The following is a 20,379-nucleotide window of genomic DNA, read 5'->3' as shown; positions in this document are numbered from 1 at the left end:
ATATCAACCACCGATATGACTCAATATAAATAGAAAACAATATAATAACATTAATAATGAGATATTGACCATTTTTCTTACAAGATACCATTATCTTCACGACTGTCGGTTTGATAAAATATGAAGCAGGCAACTGGATGGGATTACTCCCATATTGTTTTATTCTCCCTTGTGGTTTAATCCCCCTGCAGAGAATATCCCGCTTGTACTAGTCCCTGATAACAGATTTATCCAGGATAAAAATCCATGTTGTTACATTGCCTCCCCTCCTGTCAGAGACCAATAATCCAGGTCCCTTTGTAACAGGATGTTAAACAATACCAGCAGCTGTGCATGGCCGCATGTTGAAATGAGGGCAGGTTTTTCCAACAGGTAATCTTTATTTAGATTTTTTTTATTCTCCTAAAAATGCACACTCTTTTCCCGAGTGCACAGAATATTAACCTGTTGGTTCACAGTCTGATAGTTGTGTTTATTGTGCCTGTATGTGCGCAGGGTGAGCATTCAAGCATAAACATAATAATGCATTTTGATGACAGAAAGCGTGACGAAAAAAACACATTTGGCTCCTTGTAAAAGCTGAATCGATATGAAAGTTGAAGTGTTCATGATTCGACTGACTGCACAGGTCGATGTAAAATATGCAGCGGAGAGACGATTTAGCAATTGCCATTCATTAATATTCCATTAGGACACTGTCAATAGGAGCGAGTTGTGGCAAATAGCCAGACTGTCCTTCCATGTGAGAAACATTCATCTCTACTCATCTCAACTGGGTTATTATTTGGGTAACTCCAAGGTGTTTGAAGAGTCTTGCTGCTTCACTGTGGAGACGCAGCCATGCTGACTGAGGTGTTGTTGTAGACAGGCGGGCATTTGGGCAGATTAGGGTCAAACCAGCAAGTCCATTAAAGCGAGCTTTCCTTTTCTTGAGTTATAGTGGAGGTATGACAGAGCACCACAAGGTACAGGTATCACAACGTCACTGCGTAATTTCGTTACGGTTGTTTGGTCAGTCCAAAACAAGGCTTTATAATTGACAACATTGTTATTGATTTCTAGAAATGGAAAAAAGTAAAGTAACACAAGCAGATTCAGTGAAACTACGAAGGGGACAGCTCATAGTGGCTAGCAATTCTTCATTGCTTTCTTACTGAACAATAGTCAAAACTATAATAAATATGTACTATTGGATTTACTTGTTTTTGTGTGTATGTTTACAAACCGAGTTAAATTCAGTGAACTTCATTGGAAGCTTGATGCTTATGTTATAGAAGCCAAGTGGGCTGTTAATTTAGAAACAATTGCAGAAACAAAAGGTCTAAAATGCTACATTTCCTTTCATGTCTCAGACAGTCACTCACACTTGGGTAAGTGTAACAACACATTACACTTGCTGCCCAGCCATATATCCCTGCATAATCCACACATAACAGTAACACGCACATAAGCAAATGAATTGACGCCAGCACGACAAAACAGATTTTAGCCCAGTGCTTCACGATAATTTTTTGTTATACTCCTAAGGAAGAAGAAAAATATAAATAAATGGTATCATTTGTCTGTAAAACTGTCTGTAAATACACCTCTGCAGATGTACTAATACTCATTCCACACTCTCTAACAATGAGAGTGCCACTGCCACCCACTGTAGAGTATGTGCAATTACATTTCATTCTAGTATGGTAATAAAAACAACAGCAAAAAACATATTTCCTGAGGTCACATGCCCCCTGCAATCGCACCGTGCCCTCCAAGGCTGGACTGCCCCCCTATTTGAGACACACTGCTTTAGCCCGAAGATAGCTAGCAGTCAATTTGCGCCAGAAGTTATGTGTAAAACTTACGCTTACTACGAAATGTATTACAAGCCGATTGTCAAGTAACATTCAATGCAAAAGATTTAAGAAGCCTTGTTGTAACGTACATTTAATTGGACATTTGACATATATTACATAACAATAGTCATTCATTTTGAACATCTGACAGACCACCTACTAATATTTTTGTAGGGTGACCAAACATCCTCTTTTGCTCAAATTGTCCAGTTTTCATTGTAGGGCTACTAGGAGGCAGATTGCCATGACTGGTAGATCGCAGACTGCTCCCAAATCGATTACGAGGGTTGTAGGGATAAAAAGAAAGGTGGGTTTTGTGTGTGCTTGTTATTATTGTTATAGATTTTTTTTTTTTTTTTTTACATAATAAGGAAAAAGTAGACCATCAGTTTTTGTACCTCACTTCCTGAGCGTTCAAATAAGGTCTTGAGCTGGATCGGTGGCACAGAACTTTCGCTCATTGGTAAAGCTCTGTGCTGCCAAACCGGTGGGTGCAGGTTCATGTAGGGCAGAGGTGGGCATCGAGGGCCGCAGTCCTGCAGGTTTTGCGTGTTGCCCTTCTCCAACACAGCTGATATATGATCAGCTCATCAGCAAGCTCTGCATAAGCCTGATAACGATCCTGTTGATTGGAATCAGCTTGTGTTGGAAGTGAGAAACCTACAAAACCTGCAGGACTCCGGCCCTCGAGGACCGAGATTGCCCACCTCTGATGTAGGGGCATCTTTGAGAAAACTAAGTATCATTGAAGTATCTCGAGGCTGGGCTGAGTGTCCACTTTTTTTTGGAAATGAATATACGGTCACCCTAATTTTTGTTTAGTCTCATCAATTAAAACTTACACACGTCTCGTCATATTTTAGTCATGAAAGAGCCACGTTTAGCATGTCACCCTCACGTTAACATTATGACAAGGCCCCTCAACCAAATTATTTTGTCATTGTAATCGTTGAAGAAAAAACTAATTTGAGCAAGAAAAGAACTAAGGTGTTGTGTAAAGCATAATTCAACTAGACTAAGTGCAATTTCTGCAGAAATTGCGTGGGAATGCTGAAAGTGGAACACTAATAGCTGAATGCTAAGATGAATGCGTATGAATTAAATTGAAAGATACATTTTGTGAAAATTAAAAAGTATTAATTGTAGTTGAAAGATAAATGAATAAAAGGAACACTTGAACAGCAATTTGTCTGAGGTGGGATTCGAACCATTGCCGCCTGGTTACTGGTGAAAGCTCTGCTGCACTAGCTGAAGAGTTGTCTAAGCGGGGTTTGAACCCAGGTCCTCCGTGGTGGCAGGCATTTGCCCTAACCACTGATCCATTTCTGAAAGAAGAGTGTGACATTATATGTAATTGTAGGGAATACTTCAGTATAAAGCTGAATGCTAATATCTGAATGCATGTGAAATGCATGTGGAATGCTTATGAAGTAAATTGAAACTTGTAACTCATGGCTCAATCGCATATTTATATTTAAAAGTTTTGTACAAAGCTGAAAGCTATCAATACTGAATGGGGACACGTGTTTACTGTTTAATCATTTCAGTGAAGTTATAACATGGAATCAGACAACAAATACCAGGAGAGGCGTAAATTTTTGAAACAAGTTGAAATCTTAACGGTGTAAATCGGAAGTATTATGTGCGAGTTTTTGTACTGTAAAAAACTGAGGAGAATAAAATGCTATAATCGTATTGAATAAAGAATGTAGATATTCTTCCATCATTCCCACAATTCTTAATCCTTGGGGTATTTTAACGACGTCTGGTAACTGTTGTAAATTGCAATAAATAAAGAAATAAACAAATAAATGCAAAAAAATATCCATTTAAAACTTACTTCTTGGCAAAATAATATGTGCTTATTTTGCTTCCAACACTCAGATTCAACACAGCTTATCATAGGTCCTACAACAACTGCTATATTTGGCACACAGTAGTACACAGTACTGTTCTTTATGTTATGCTGTACTAATCATTCCACCAGTGCCGTACTGGTTTTTGTATCTTTGTCATTATTTCTGTCTGTACTCAACACTCCTACTCTTTACACTTCACAGATTCTAATGGAAATAGAAATAACACAATGTATGTTTGAAAAGTCTCAAAATTCAAATACATCCTGACCTCAGCCTCAGCAGGCTTTTTTCATTGAAATTTCTCAGTCAATCAGTGGACCATGACCTGTATTTTACAACGACACAATAACCTGACTGCAGCTCTGACAAGGTGGGGGTCACAGGGGTAGCGGGCTCATTAAAACCAGAACCATATATACACATGAAAAGGAGTGTTCACACAGAGGAATTGGCCCAAACAAACACATACATACACACAACGACACCATCCCCAAAGCTGCATAAGTAGAGCTTATCCCTTCTTGGAGTGCTCTGTTCTGATCTGCCTCCTAACTCTGATCCCTGCTCACCCCCTGGGTCAAACACACGCAATTTCTGAAATGTAAGGGCGTCTTGGATCATGCATGGCTTGATGGCTGGATAGCAGGTGGAGGACGACATAATGGTCCTCTGCCATTGGGACTTTTGCAGAAAAGGAGGACAACAGGTACAGATGATGATTTGACTGGTGTAATGTTTGGCACCACTTTTCAATGAGAGCACCCTTATTAAATTCTTAATAATGATGCTATAAACACTCTGCCTTTCAACAATACTGGAAGGTGTCGGCTCACTACTGTTCACTAGTGGGTATGTTAAGTAAAATTGGTAAAAAAACAAAAACAAAAACAAAAAACAACCAACCATTTAGTCTGGTCAAGGCGATAACAATGTTAATATTATACTTATACAAAATTGCTTCTCAATAATTTTTTGTCCCCTCCCCCCAAAAGGAAGAAAAAACTATTTCACACATGCCCAACTGTCCACTCCGACTATAAATAGTATAATTTGACTATACAATTGTTATTAGTATATTTCTGCTGAGGAGCTAATTCTCCTTGCGCATTCTCTGACAATGAGAGCGCCACTGTAGGGGATGTTTAAGGCAAAAAACAAACAAAAAAAACAACAAAAAAAACCATGTTTCAAGTTCTCTCATTATTTGCTTGGTTTTAACATTTCGGAGATGGTCCTATTAACATTCTTCTGCTTGTCTTTCTTCATAAACCAGGCTACACAGAAAGTTGGAGCTATTCGGCTTTTAGGTAAAATTTCAAGATTAACCTAAAATATATATTTTTAAAGGTGAACTTACTTCGACCTTCTCTAAACCTTTAATGTCCAGCTGTTCAATGTTTCAGGTCTTCTTGCACAGCTTGAAGTTCTCTGACAAAGAACTGAATGGCAAAATTCACAACAGGTGATCTACACTATGAATCATATTTATGGACTGCAAGCTTCATTGGCAAACCACAACTTTCTTCTTTTCAGAAAAATAACATCATGATCTGCACTTTAATCACACAAACGTGCTTCTTATGTCTAAGTGAAAACTTCTATTAAAAAATAAATTTGTTTTAAAAACTATACACATTTTAAACTATTATTTAAAAAAACAACAACAAATACCTGCTGTTAGTCACACAACACAAACAAACAGCCACGGGGACTGGCAAACAGAAAGCAGGAAGAACTTGCTGATGATGAGGTGATTACCAGAAAAACGACAAGCCAGGGAGGTCCTAGGCAGGCAAAGTCGAAACCGGGAGCTAAAAAAAAAAAAAAAAAAAAGAAAAAAAAAAAGAGTGCTGGAGCGGCTTACTGCTGATTAGAAGCACCCGTGTGCCCAAGTCAATACTGTACAATAAAAGTAAATAGTGACAATGTGAATTTGTCTCAGTCATAAAACTTGACAAACAAATGAAACTCAAAGGGTTGCATGTTGTTGTATGTGGCTCGCAATTATGCGTTGCACTTCAAACTTTTCTCTGACCTTTACTTGCATGGATTTTCAAGAGTACTCTAGTCTGGTTTCCTCCCGTTCAAAGAACTTGATTCTTTGTAAAGTGAAGACTTGAAATTGTCCATAGATGTGAATGTGTGTAAATTCACTTTTCTATACAGGAATGAACTTAATGGCCATAATCAGCTGGGACAGGCTACACTAAACTGACCCTGAAAATCGTTTGGGCTAGCTGTCAAAACGGGGGGTTGATGAGATGCGGGAAGGCAGAGGTGTAGTCCAAAAAAACAAGGGATTTAATTTCTATTAACAAAAAGGTTTCCAAAGTTCAAAAACATAAAACAAAGCATGAACTTGAACAAAAGAGGGAACAAAAAACAGACAGTAACAAAACATGAACTTGAACTTGGGAGGGAACAGAAAACAGGCAGCATGACATGAGGACAAACATACATACCACAATGCACCAACACAGACAGAGGAGAGACAGCAGACTAAATACACCAACACTAATGACGCAACAAGACACACCTGGACCAGACACAAGTGGCTAAGGGCACTGATTGGACAACACAAGGAAGGGCAGGGTCACAATCAACAAGACAAGGAAAACACACAAGGAAAGCAGAAACTGAACATGACAGAACCAAAACCAAAACCAAAACATGACAGAACCCCTCCGTTGAGGGACGGCTTCCAGACGTCCCTTTAATAATTTCAAAAACAGGGTGGGCGGAGGGGGGTCACGGAGGCGGGAACCTGACACATCCCTCCAGTCTAGTCCGGGGAACGTCCCGGGCACCAGACGAGGCGAGGACGCCCGGGGTCCTGAGGCTGCCGACGAGGCGCGAAGACTTGAGGCGGCCGACGAGGCGCGAAGACTTGAGGCGGCCGACGAGGCGCGAAGACTTGAGGCGGCCGACGAGGCGCGAAGACTTGATGCGGCCGTGGAGGCGGCCGACGAGGCGCGAAGACTTGAGGCGGCCGACGAGGCGCGAAGACTTGAGGCGGCCGTGGAGGCGCGAAGACTTGAGGCGGCCGTGGAGGCGGCTGACGAGGCGCGAAGACTTGAGGCTGCCGTGGAGGCTGCCGTGGAGGCGGCCGACGAGGCGCGAAGACTTGAGGCTGCCGACGAGGCGCGAAGACTTGAGGCTGCCGACGAGGCGCGAAGACTTGAGGCTGCCGTGGAAGCGGCCGACGAGGCGCGAAGACTTGAGGCTGCCGTGGAGGCGGCCGACGAGGCGCGAAGACTTGAGGCTGCCGTGGAGGCGGCCGACGAGGCGCGAAGACTTGAGGCTGCCATGGAGGCGGCCGACGAGGCGCGAAGACTTGAGGCTGCCGTGGAGGCGGCCGACGAGGCGCCCGTGGAGGCGCGAAGACTTGAGGCTGCCGTGGAGGCGGCCGACGAGGCGCGAAGACTTGAGGCTGCCGTGGAGGCGGCCGACGAGGCGCGAAGACTTGAGGCTGCCGTGGAGGCGGCCGACGAGGCGCGAAGACTTGAGGCTGCCGTGGAGGCGGCCGACGAGGCGCGAAGACTTGAGGCTGCCGTGGAGCTGATACGGGATCTTGGGGCTGACGTGAAAACGGGACGGAAACCTGGGCCTGACGCGGAGCTGATACGGGATCTTGGGGCTGCCGCAAAGCCGGGACGGAAACCTGGGTCTGACGCGGAGCTGATACGGGATCTTGGGGCTGACGTGAAAACGGGACGGGATCTTGGGGCTGACGTGAAAACGGGACGGAAACCTGGGCCTGACGCGGAGCTGATACGGGATCTTGGGGCTGACGTGAAAACGGGACGGAAACCTGGGCCTGACGCGGAGCTGATACGGGATCTTGGGGCTGACGTGAAAACGGGACGGGATCTTGGGGCTGACGTGAAAACGGGACGGAATCCTGGGCCTGACGCGGAGCTGATACGGGATCTTGGGGCTGACGTGAAAACGGGACGGAAACCTGGGCCTGACGCGGAGCTGATACGGGATCTTGGGGCTGACGTGAATACGGGACGGAATCTTGGGGCTGACGTGAATACGGGACGGAATCTTGGGGCTGACGTGAATACGGGACGGAAACCTGGGGCTGACGCGAATACGGGACGGAAACCTGAGGCTCCGACGGCCGACGTGGCTCGGAGACCTGAGGCTCCGACGGCCGACGTGGCTCGGAGACCTGAGGCTCCGACGGCCGACGTGGCTCGGAGACCTGAGGCTCCGACGGCCGACGTGGCTCGGAGACCTGAGGCTCCGACGGCCGACGTGGCTCGGAGACCTGAGGCTCCGACGGCCGACGTGGTTCGGGGACTTTGGACTTCGACGGCCGACGTGGTTCGGGGACTTTGGACTTCGGCTGACGTGGTTCGAGGACTTGGAGCTGCCGCGGAGCAGGCACGGAGTCCGGGAGCTGCCGCGGAGCAGGCACGGAGTCCGGGAGCTGCCGCGGAGCAGGCACGGAGTCCGGGAGCTGCCGCGGAGCAGGCACGGAGTCCGGGAGCTGCCGCGGAGCAGGCACGGAGTCCGGGAGCTGCCGCGGAGCCGGCACGGAGTCCGGGAGCTGCCGCGGAGCCGGCACGGAGTCCGGGACCTGCCGCGGAGCCGGCACGGAGTCCGGGACCTGCCGCGGAGCCGGCACGGAGTCCTGGACCTGCCGCGGAGTCGGTACGGGAACCTGGGACTGCGGCGTCAGACGTGGCTCAGGGATCTGAGGCTGTGGCGGCAGACGTGGTTCGGGGACTGGGAACAGCGGTGGCAGACGTGGCACGATAGGGACTTGAGGCTGCGACGGTAGACCTGGCAGGATAGGGACTTGAGGCTGCGGCGGCAGTCCTGGCAGGGAAAGGGACATGAAGCTGCGGCGGCAGTCCTGGCAGAGAGGCTTGAAGCTGTGGCGGCAGACCTGGCAGAGGACTTGAGGCTGTGGCGGCAGACGTGGTTTGGGGACTGAGAACAGCGGTGGCAGACGGGGCACGATAGGGACTTGGGGCGGACGTGGCTGACGTGGCACGATAGGGACTTGAGGCTGCGACGGTAGACCTGGCAGGATAGGGACTTGAGGCTGCGGCGGCAGTCCTGGCAGGGAAAGGGACATGAGGATGCGGCGGCAGTCCTGGCAGAGAGGCTTGAAGCTGTGGCGCCAGACCTGGCAGAGGACTTGAGGCAGCGGCGGCAGGCGTGGTAGGACAGGTACTTGAGGCTGCGGCTGAGCCGATACGGGGACCTGGGGCTGCGGCGGAGCCGACACGGGGACCTGGGGCTGCGGAGGCAGACGTGGCTCGGGGAGTTGCGGCTGGCGACTCCGAGCGCCACCATCTGAAGCCCAACGACGCCCAACTCCCTTAACCAAAGAGGACAGCAGGTCCATTTGGGCGGCCATGACGTGCTGGAGCTCCTCCTGGCGCGCCAGGCGCGCCTCCTGATTCCCCATCATGGTTTTCAGCACTCCCGCTGGGTCCTTCTCTGGTTGGTGCATTCTGTCAAAACGGGGGGTTTTAGGACCCAGATGCGGGAAGGCAGAGCAAGGAGGCAGAGGTGTAGTCCAAAAAAACAGGGGATTTAATTTCTATTAACAAAAAGGTTTCCAAAGTTCAAAAACATAAAACAAAGCATGAACTTGAACTTGAACAAAAGAGGGAACAAAAAACAGACAGTAACAAAACATGAACTTGAACTTGAACTTGAGCTAGAACTAGAACTTGGGAGGGAACAGAAAACAGGCAGCATGACATGAGGACAAACATACATACCACAATGCACCAACACAGACAGAGGAGAGACAGCAGACTAAATACACCAACACTAATGACGCAACAAGACACACCTGGACCAGACACAAGTGGCTGAGGGCACTGATTGGACAACACAAGGAAGGGCAGGGTCACAATCAACAAGACAAGGAAAACACACAAGGAAAGCAGAAACTGAACATGACAGAACCAAAACCAAAACCAAAACATGACACTAGCGAATGGATGGATGGATTATTTTAATAGCATCTAATAACAATCACAGAGCTAAATGGCGCCTGTGCAGCTGAAGAAATTATGTAAATACATAACACTAATCACTATGGATAATACATGTACATATACAAATAATACAATGATGACAGTAGTTGGGTTTCCATCCACACATTTTTATTAGAATTTTCAAGAAATGCAAAAATAAAACTGCATGCAAATGCTTGAAATTCGAAAAAGGGCCCAAAATTCCCCCAAAAGTTATTACACCTGGAGAGGGTGGATTTTGAAGCAAAATGCGAACTTGGCTATGGAAACAGATTTTACGAATAAAGCTGGCAAGACCGGATGCACGTCACACGTTTTGATTGGATATTACGTCACACGTACGTTTATAGACCCAAAGCAATGTCGGACAATAAAGTAAGGTATGTCTAGGGGGTCGACGAAACAGACATCTTTTTGGAATTAAATAAAGAAGCAAATATTAATGTTATTTTGGATGGAAAACAGCACAAAAAAAAAACGCTACGGTTTATCAAGAATTACAAAAGAAAACTCATACGACGTCATCGCGCCGTGCAGTTGCTTCCTGGTCTTCTTCTTTTAAATTACTGGTAGATCACATCTCTATGGTGTATACCACGACCTACAGCGTCAGAGTCCCCTCTCAATATTCGCAATAGAAGAACAGATGGAAACGGGCATAAGTCACATGTCCGTTTTTCAGTAAATTTGCTTAAAAAATTCGAAACAATTGGATGGAAACCTGTCTACTGACATTAGATAGTATTACCGTAATAAATTTTAAGTACCGTACACTCAGCAAGTATTACTCTAGTAGATATTTTAAATATTTAATTAGATTATATAAACTCCATAAAAAAAGATTACACACTTTTACAATAAGCATATAGATCTAATCACTCATGTTTTCCTTCAATTCTACTGACTGTTTTAAAGCAGACTTAAGTGATATAATAAAAAATGACCTTGCCATGTGGAATGAGGCAGTTTTAAAGAGTTACTTCATCCAAATCACAAAACAACATATTTCCTCTCAATCTACTTAAGGGATAAGTCAGCAGTTTGATTCAACTGACCTTTTTGTAATCGCCACAAAAAATGCACCTGAGGTTTGCTTGTGCTGCTTAAAGATGATTATATTATGTGTTATGAAAACTACCATCAATGTGCTGACTGCTGAGCTTGTTAGTCTGTGATTGGCTTGGCATTTGACTTATGACTGTAATTTAGCCTTGATGACATAAACCATTACTTGCAGGACGTGAGAGATAGAAGTGTATCACAGGTGCAGTGTTAAACAAATATCATTTCATAGATGATCATGCTGCGAACAAGATAGAAACTCTTGACTTGTAGTCTGAGAGCAGTTGATTTACACAGTCCCCCTAGGTGAAGGGCGCCCACACTGATGAGTTCTTTCTTAAAAAATAAATAAATAAATACATAAATAAAACCCCTCTAAGAACCGACATGCAAAGCTGCATTAATCAGGTTGCTCGGTCACCGTGTCCCATAATGAATCACTGCCTTAGTTTCGGCCCTGACCCCCGGGGTCATGCTTTTTCTCCACGACCACTTCATCACGGAACAATCTGCTGAGCGATCGCAGACAAAAGACACGCAAGCTCACCTGACGACCTTGCCCCATGATCCATGGACAGAGGTTAAGGAATAAAATAAACAAGGAATTGAAAGACTGATTCACATTAGTGTCGTGACCAATGTGCATAAAAATATGCTTGACATCAGGAGCTCAAGGCACTTTTTTTGTGCTTAAATTTTTATTAATTTTAATTAGTTTAATTAATTCTGTTTAGGCTTAAGTACTCTCAGTTGGCTTCACCACGGAAATGTTGGAGTTATCAGTTGTTGTTGTTATAGTGTTTCGTTGTCTTTTAAATTTCAACATGCATAACTTTATTTATATATAATAACTTAGTTGTGTTATTACTGAATGTTAAAATAATATTTAAAAATTGTCTTGAAAGTTAGTAAGGGGATTTGCATCGTCATTGCTTACTATAGGAATGAATGTTTTCCATACCTGAACACATCAGAGGTCGACTGACATCTGCTAACAAATTGCTGATGAGCCCTCAATATTTAATAAAAATAAAATGCAAACACTTTTAATAAATCCGTAACATTTCTGTTGTCGTGTGTTTTTCAAATTGTTTCTTAAATATATTGTCATCTATTGTCTATCTGGAGTTTCTTAATAGAAGAAGAAATTTTAGACTAATCAAAATAAAACATTAAAAGGGTGTTATATATATATATATATATATATATATATATATATATATATATATATATATATATATAAAATATAATATGTAATTTATATAAAACTACAAAACATTAATTGCATCTTTCTTGAGACAATCACAAATGTAAGTAGATAGAACATAGGAGGTCAGGAAGTAACTCTAAAATTTTAACCAACGGGAGACTTTAAGGAATAATTAAATTCTCATTATTCAAAATCCAAAAGTTTAAGTAAATCCAGTTCATAACCATGATCTACTTTATAAAAGTTAAGAGCCAAAGAGTGGTTTGTAGTAATCACTTACACCATCTTATTTTGAAGTTTTTCTGACATCACTAGCTGGCAGCAGCAACTGAATCTTCAACGTGTATGCTAATGTTTATATGCCAGCATACCAGTTCTCCTTTCTTAGGACAAAACAAAAGTCATATTGGCACAAAGTTTTATGTTAATAGTAAAAAAACAAACAAAAAAAAAGGACGGATATTTTTTAGTCACTGGAGGACGATGCGGTGGTTTTATGGCATGGGTCACATCTGCCATGGGATAATGACAGGGGTAAGCCAAATGGAACATGAAGCGTGTGTGTTGGGGGGGGGGTTATGTGCTTGAGCCGTGTGGGTTGCAAAGGGGGAATTAATGAGTCTCCTATGAGCTATTATATGTACCTTAGCCCCACTCTGCAATAATACAAGCCGACAGTGGTCCCTAACAACAAGAACAAAAACTACACACTTGTGCTGATAAAAGCAATTAACGCTACACTTTAGTTATTTTTGGACCAAGGAAGTGGAAATCATCAGATTTTTGTTTATCATTCAAGTTTCTTCTTCATCACATATATATAAAAAAAGAAAATCTGATGCAGGAATTCCAACACATAAAGCTTGAGAATGGGCCCGACACAGACTATCCTGTGGGTCAGGATCAACTGACTGGCAGCTGTACTACATGCTGTCTGACCACTAAGCCAATTAGGTCATCTGTTTTCAAACGCAGGTCCCAATGACCTACACTTGTTTATCTGGTTCACTGTGTACAATTCCAAGCATTCTAACTTACACTTATCTTTTCTTCCTTTTTCTAGACAAGATATATAATTAAGGTTTCAGTTAAGCTGAAGATCCAAATGGTTCCTATTCTTCCCTGCTCTTAGCTGGTTTGAACTTTTAAGTGTGCGAGGGTGCAGATAGATAGGAAGATGCAGAGCTGGGATAAAGGTTACGGTCTATAAGTCACCTATATAATTATATACGCCAATCTGACAACAGACTACGGTACCTTCCACCTTACATATACAGGGTGTCTCGAAAAATGCACTCAGTACAGTAAGGGTCCAGTAACCTTGCTCTGCAAGCTGAATTCTTGCTGTACAGGGAGTCCTTGAACTACATCGCACGCGACCTACGTCGCTTCGACTCTACGGCGCCCGTGCCTCGTCCATAGCACCTTCTTTTTAGTTAATTTTTCCATTTTAAAGTTATGTAAAGTTGTCTTGTTGTTACCTCCAGCAACTGACGTCCATCAGCATTTCGGCTCGACATCAGGTGCATCACATTTCCGTGTTTAAGCTCTGCTATCCGTCAGCAATGAATGTCCGTGCCGAAACACAAAATATTGGTTCCGGCGTCTTCTGGGTCGCGCAAATATGTTTTTTTTTTAATTACTGTACAAAGTATTTTGATGTAAATTTCGACTTTAAGGGGGAAATCCGACTTAAGTCGAAATTCAGGTTATATCGCCAGAGTAGGAATGGAACTCTGCCGTAACTTGAGGACTCCCTGTATTTGTGAGTTCACAAACTACCGAAAATGCATCTTGTACCGAGCCCGCTGATTTTCACGGATTAGAACAACCAACCACAAAGCGGTATTGTGTTTGGGATAAGCAGCTGTGACGAAACCAAGAAGCGCTGACCCCGGGGGAAACAAACAACTTAACATGGACGAATGGACACTGCTTTCTTGTTCAATGTTGAACAGTGAGAGGCGTTTTGTGTATTATTATCTGGTAAAGATGTTCGTGCACCCCCCTAAAACGAGAGCGAAGATGACATTTTCATCCGTTGCCGTGATTGGTCAAAACAAACGTGCACAAGATGCCGCATCCTCCAATCAGCTCAAAATATTGTACAGAATGTCCCGCCTTTCCCGAGCAAATCACCATAGAGCAGTCACAGAGTGATATTGTTGGAAAACTCCTTTGAGTGAATCAAAAGATCAATCTGGCTATTTCCTTGTTAAGGGTCCAGCATATTATGCACCCTGTGTCATGTTTCGGTTTTGTAAGGGTTGGGGTTTTGTTTATTTTAGATGTGTTTGTTGTGATCGTCTGTAATTGGTGTTTGTCATGTGTCCTTAGTTAGGTCTCGTTACGTCCGATCACGTCCACCTGTGTGTCTGTTCTCTTCCCAGTGTGTGTGACCAATCAGTACCCTCAGCCTATTGTGTTCCCCAGGTGTGTCTCATTAGTGTTAGTGTATTTAGTCTGTTGTGTTTGCCAGTCTGTCTGGGAGCATTGTTGATGTCACGTCTGTCTGTCTGTCTGTCTGTCTGTCTGTCTGTCTGTCTGTCTGTCTGTCTGTCTGTCTGTCTGTCTGTCTGTCTGTCTGTCTGTCTGTCTGTCTGTCTGTCTGTCTGGTCGTGGCAAGCTAAGACATCGTCACAGTTAAGTCATCTTTGTCTCAGTCTAGTCGTCCAGGTCTCAGTCTAGTCGTCCACGTCTCAGTCAAGTTGTCCACATCACAATTAAGTCTTCTTTGTCTCAGTCAAGTTGTCCTTGTCACAGTTAAGTCGCCCACGTTCTGCCAAGTTGCCCTCGTTCTGCCAAGCCAGCCACAGTCAAGCCAGCCTCCTCCCGTCCCGTCCTGTCATGGCGACCAGCCTCCTCCCGTCCCGTCCTGTCATGGCGACCAGCCTCCTCCCATCCTGTCCTGTCCTGTCATGGCGACCAGCCTCCTCCCGTCCAGTCCTAGTCCACTCACTTTTCTTGTTAAGTATAAATAAAGTTCCTCACTTTGCCCTTCATATTTGTCTCCCTGCCGTTTCTCCCCGCATTTGGGTCCACACTCATCCACACACACCATATCTTGACACTCTGTAAAGCACACAGCTCAGACACCTTTTTTTTATGACTTCCTGATCCACTGTACAAAAATTACACTTTATAAAACATCTTTTTTTTTCAGTTTAAATTCTCTTTTATTATGTTTTTATGCAAAAATTCATGAAAGTTGAAAGTAAAGTTGATTTTTAAAATTAATTAATTAAAATGTTTAAAACTGATTTTAGGTGGTCATGGAATTCCAATACATTTCAATAGGGGATATTGATGAGATAATTGAGCTACGCGCTTGTAATTACCATCATTAATCATGGTAGGACTGTGAATAGGGTAACTTGAAGCTGAAACAAAACCTTAAAGAGTGAGTACAGGGGGGGGGCAGAGAGAGAGAGAGAGAGAGAGAGAGAGAGAGAGAGAGAGAGAGAGAGAGAGAGAGAGAGAGAGAGAGAGAGAGAGAGCTAGCCCCTTGAGATAAACCATGCTGGAGAGTTGCAGAGTAATTCCGTGGAGTGAAAAGGACGAGAAACATTCTCCACATGATTCGAATTTAAGCTTAAAGTTTACTGTGCACCACAGGGGATCTCGAGTTTTCTAAGTGAGGCCACATCCTTGATTTGACGCAAAAAATCAAATTTGATTTCGTGTGAGTGACCAATTAGGAACAAGGATAGTGCATGGCGTACAAGACGAGACTCCCTGAAAGAGTTTTCTTATTTCAAAGGAGCGTTAATATGACGGGATGTGAGCTGAACGCGAGGTAGAATGGCCTCTCATCTCCCATGGATCACTGAGGGATGGCAGCTTTTTACACTCATCATCTTCCAAACGCGGACCTGCGGAGACTCTTCCACCGGCTCACCATCGCGTCCTCTCTGAGCATCCTTTGCTTCTCCCTGGTCTACTTCCTCGCCGGATGCTGCCAGTCAGGGCTCGTCGAAAACTCTGACAGCAAGCCAACCGCGCTCGGATTCCTCACGCCGGGATGGCCGTACGAGAGGAACGGCACCGGGGCTTCCAAAGTCGCGTCAGGGAGCGACAGTGCGTTCACGGGTCAGGCCTCACTAGAGGCGAACAGCTCCGGGAAGGAATGGACGGCTACTCGGAGGTTACCCCAAGCTCTGATCATCGGGGTGAAGAAGGGAGGAACGAGAGCTCTGCTGGAGTTTCTGCGGCTCCATCCTGACATCCGAGCCCTTGGTTCCGAACCGCACTTCTTTGACCGGCATTACGCACGAGGATTGGATTGGTACAGGTAGGAGTCGTTCACCCCCAACTTTTTTTATGGAGTTTCAAAGACACTTGCATTTTATTCCTGTGACTTCTCATTGGTTCCGACTATCAATTGACAAGTTATTACATGCTGTTGTAGCTCACAAAATAAAATAAAAAGTGCATATTTTCCCATTTACTCGATGCTTTTAGTAGTCACATAAATTTTACTCATATTCATACATTCATTCACATTTTTACTCAAAATAAAACAACACAATACAAAACAAAACATACTGATTATAATCCCTCAGGGGAAAAGTGCACTCTGCTGTATTCAAGTGGATGAGTATAATGCTCAAATCGTCTTTTCCATGGATATGTATGAAAATGTCATTACCTGTTCCAGCCTCCCTAAAAATGAAAATGTTATTATGTGTCTGTTTTTTTCTCAATGAACCACTATAATATTCTAATTTAGTAACATCATTATTTAATCAAATTACAGCTTCTCCTGATGTGTGTAATCTGGCCACCGGGGGCAGTATAATACAGTTATGTAAACACAAATTAAGTAGATTAGTTTAACAACTACTTTAAAGCAACACTAAGGAACTTTCAGTTTACGTTGATTATGGCAACACCATATGGACAAAACCGGTATTGTTATGTCTGAAGGAAGACCACATTACCTATAAGGACAAGCGCATTCTGTCGTTTTTTTAATTTTAATTTTAAACTCACTACAGCGAGTGAAATCCGGGCCAATGTTGATCCTTGACTGTCCTTTCATCTGGGGTAGCTTTTGATGCCATAAAGAAGTCAGCACATTTATAGTTTTTTTGTGTGGCAGTGTTCCTACCATCCTCCTCAAAGTTGATTAGTTCCAGTAAAAATGATACAGACCCCCTCAGGTCATGGCAAAGGTACCATTCAACTAGTTTTAAGTTGATGTTTCATCAGAAGAGTCATAAAAATATTTTAGGGTTACTGTAATATTGATCATTTTTCACGGAGGATAAAGAACATATGCTTGTGATTATTGTTATATTGTTTGTCTATATGTGTTGATTTACTGTTTGTGTCCAAACAGCTGTTGCTTATCGTGTTATAACTACCAATGCTGTTTGCCCATTTATGGTGTTTTGCATTGTGTTTGCGTCAAGCTAGCGGAAGGCAAAGATATATGGTTGTTTTAAATACACAATAAGTAATTGTTTTTATTTCAATGTTTAGTTTGACGGTAAATTACAACTTGGGGTAGCAATGAAGCTCTTTTTTGAAGAATTGTTCACTTTATGCCAAACCATAGCTTTTTGTTAAGTGAGCTGAATTGGCTGCCAACAAACAATGGTAGTGTCTCAAAGTTTATGTTTACTATATTGCACTGTATAGAATTAATTCACACACATACAGACAAGCTAGGAGAGATGTCAGTGTCAAAGGGCCACACAAACAGTGCTGTGCCTTTTGAGTTGGGGCGTTTGGGACTGAGTTTTGCTCAAGTGCACCTTGGCAGTTGCCAGGAAGCAGACTAGCAATTGTCCACCAACTAGTTTCCATTTATTTAAAACTGGTTAATCACAAAAGTCATAGCAAGGCACTTTTGCCTTGCATGACGCATCCATCCATTGGTATGATTTGAGCTCATATATTTATACTACTTCAAGTATGATAAGGGAAGCCTTAACTAGCCTCACAGTGTTAAATGCTGAACCGTGTTGTCTATCATCATCAGCAACTGTAAATTGAGGCACCAATTAGCAGCCTTCAGCTTTCTCATCTTTATGTTTGCATAGCAAAACATACCCCTACAACTATTCCGCTGAGCTTTAGGTGACAGTCAAAGAGAATGTGCCATCTGGCTGTACCAATCTGTGCGTGTTTGTGTCTGTCTGTCAGTCTGTGTAAACCAGTGTGAGAGTAAGGCCTGCAGGATGAGTCCTCGCAGAGCTGCAGAGTAATCATCTCGGGAGCCCGAGCCAGATGTTAGTGTTGTCATGTGGCTCTGTTCTCAGCCTGTTCCGTCAAAACTTCCGATACAACACACACACTGAAAACAAGGGATCTGTCACTTAAGTAAACTAAATATTGTTTCTACACAGAACTCTAGGCAGAATCTCATATTGATGCATTCTGCTTCTTTGAAATTGTGCATATTGCGCAATAAATAAGTCCCCTAAATATGATCCCAATATGGCAGATTAACACTGCACCCAAATCTGGACTGTGTGTCATGAAATGCTAACCAGCTTTATTTTATATTGCTGAGGCTCAATATTGGCATTGGCTCAATGATGCAGCCTAACCAGAATTTCTGCTTTAGCTGGTAGATATAAGCAGCATTGTATATTAGGCGGACATAAAAACATACTTTTGTGAGCTTGCAATTTTTGAAAATATGCATGTGAGAAAGTCGAATTTTGCTGGTTTGTGTTGCAACAGTGAGGCTAATTTCCATAACTTCTCTCACAACTTCTCGTTCTGCCTGTGATTTGGCAGCTAGGCTAGGCAAGATCAGACATTTTTCAGCAATGGATGAAAGCACACCTCATTTGCATGAAAATGAGTGAAAATTAGTGACAAAAGTGCTTGTTCTTTTCCTAAGAGCAGATTATTGTATTGTTATATTTATTGTCGTGATCCCACACTGTAAAAAAAGAGTTCATAAAAAAAAAAAAGAAGCTACCCAAGCATTGAGGAACAAACTCATGACCTTCAGCTTGGGAGTCAACCACCACCTGAGCCTTGCCACTCTTGCTGTTTGCCACTATACTGCATTGCTGGTGTGTTCGAATGACACCATCAATATACTAACACACAGCAGGAGCGGCATGGCTCAGGTGGTAGAGTGGCTGTCTCCCAACCTGAAGCTTGTGGGTTTGTTCCTCAGCCGTTGAGTATTTTTATTTTTTAAATAAATTAGTAAAATGTACTCAAAACTCTTCTTATAAAAATTTACTTTCTGAGTGAAAAACACTTTACTAGGTTTTTCAAGTAAATAATACTCTTTTTTTAAATTTAAATTTACATTTTTTACAGTGCAGATACACATGCGATCGGAGCATATCCAGCGCGGTGTGGTCTAAATCTGCGTCGATGTGTGTTAGACCGTGTGCTGGTAATGTCTTAGCCTGTGCGCAACCCGACATATGAAAAAAATGTCAGTTTGTGCTGATGTGGATGTGAACACCGCTGACTCCAATACATGTCAGAGACCACATAGAGCACTCTGAAAAACAGTTGGGTCAAAAATAATCTATGGGTCAAAAATGGACTGATTCACTTTGAGTCAAGAAATTGGCCTTTTTACTGTAAAACAACTCATATATATTGGTCAGATCCTTTACTTGGGTCAAAAAATTGGAACATTTTGTATAATACAACCCTGAAAGTTGGGTCAAATTTACCCATAAAATGGATTGGTCCGTTTTTGATCCATAATTGGGTTACTTTTGACCCAACTGATTTTAGAGTGACTGCTCTGTTTTTGTGTCTGTGACCGTGTGTTGGTAATTCCACGGCCGAACGCAATCTTGACGTATTAAAAAAAGGCTTGTGCCGTTGTGGGCGCGAACACAGTTGACCGCATTTGCCGCCAATCAAGGCAGCTCCTGTCATTCCCTTTAAATTTCGCATGGAAAGATCTCTGTGTGGAAAAGCATGCAGCGATCTGTGAGTGAGCATTGTCAACAGACAACCAATGTCAATAGCCTCTACAAAAATAAAGCTTGGAATTTAATAATTACAGTGTCGTTAATTTCTCAATTTTAAGTGGAGGACTTTGCCAATATTCTTTGAGCCACAAAATTCACTATAAAACTTAGCTCTACAATTGTATAGTGTGGTGTTCATTCAGATTGCTGCAGCTTGGGTTCTAACCAGAACAAAGTTACACTGTTGCCTGTATTTCAGTGTGTGTGTTTGGAGAGAGTGTTGGAGAGAATGTCACACCAGGTGCTGTGAGTGTGACACCAGACTGTCACCTATCCCTGCGGGCCAGATGGGGCTCATGGCATGTCGAGCCACTTGACATCGCTGTCAGCTCTGTCAATTGACCTCTGACTTCGGGTCACGATACAATGAGTTAATGATGTGCTCACATCACTTCATTAACAAATACTACACTAGAGTACACACTGAACAAGGGCGGG

General features: G+C 43.3%; 1 protein-coding gene across 2 annotated transcripts in view; it reads left to right on the top strand.

Moving 5' to 3' along the window:
- Positions 1-4,273: 4,273 nt before the first annotated feature.
- The window catches only part of hs3st3l (heparan sulfate (glucosamine) 3-O-sulfotransferase 3-like), a 34,001-nt gene continuing 17,895 nt past the window's right edge, over positions 4,274-20,379 (top strand). The window contains exons 1-2 of one of the 2 annotated variants that reach the window (XM_077551739.1): positions 4,274-4,403; positions 15,738-16,268. In XM_077551739.1, the coding sequence (XP_077407865.1) occupies positions 15,811-16,268 (458 nt within the window). In that variant the 5' untranslated portion in view covers positions 4,274-4,403; positions 15,738-15,810. Of the gene's footprint in view, positions 4,404-15,478; positions 16,269-20,379 lie in introns of those variants that run through there. The other variant, XM_077551738.1, reaches the window with a different exon arrangement.

The sequence above is a fragment of the Vanacampus margaritifer genome, chromosome 18, assembly GCF_051991255.1.
Source record: "Vanacampus margaritifer isolate UIUO_Vmar chromosome 18, RoL_Vmar_1.0, whole genome shotgun sequence".
In the NCBI taxonomy this organism is placed as follows: Eukaryota; Metazoa; Chordata; class Actinopteri; order Syngnathiformes; family Syngnathidae; genus Vanacampus; species Vanacampus margaritifer.
Note: the sequence above shows the minus strand (reverse complement) of the source record. Positions and strands in the feature narration are given on the sequence as shown.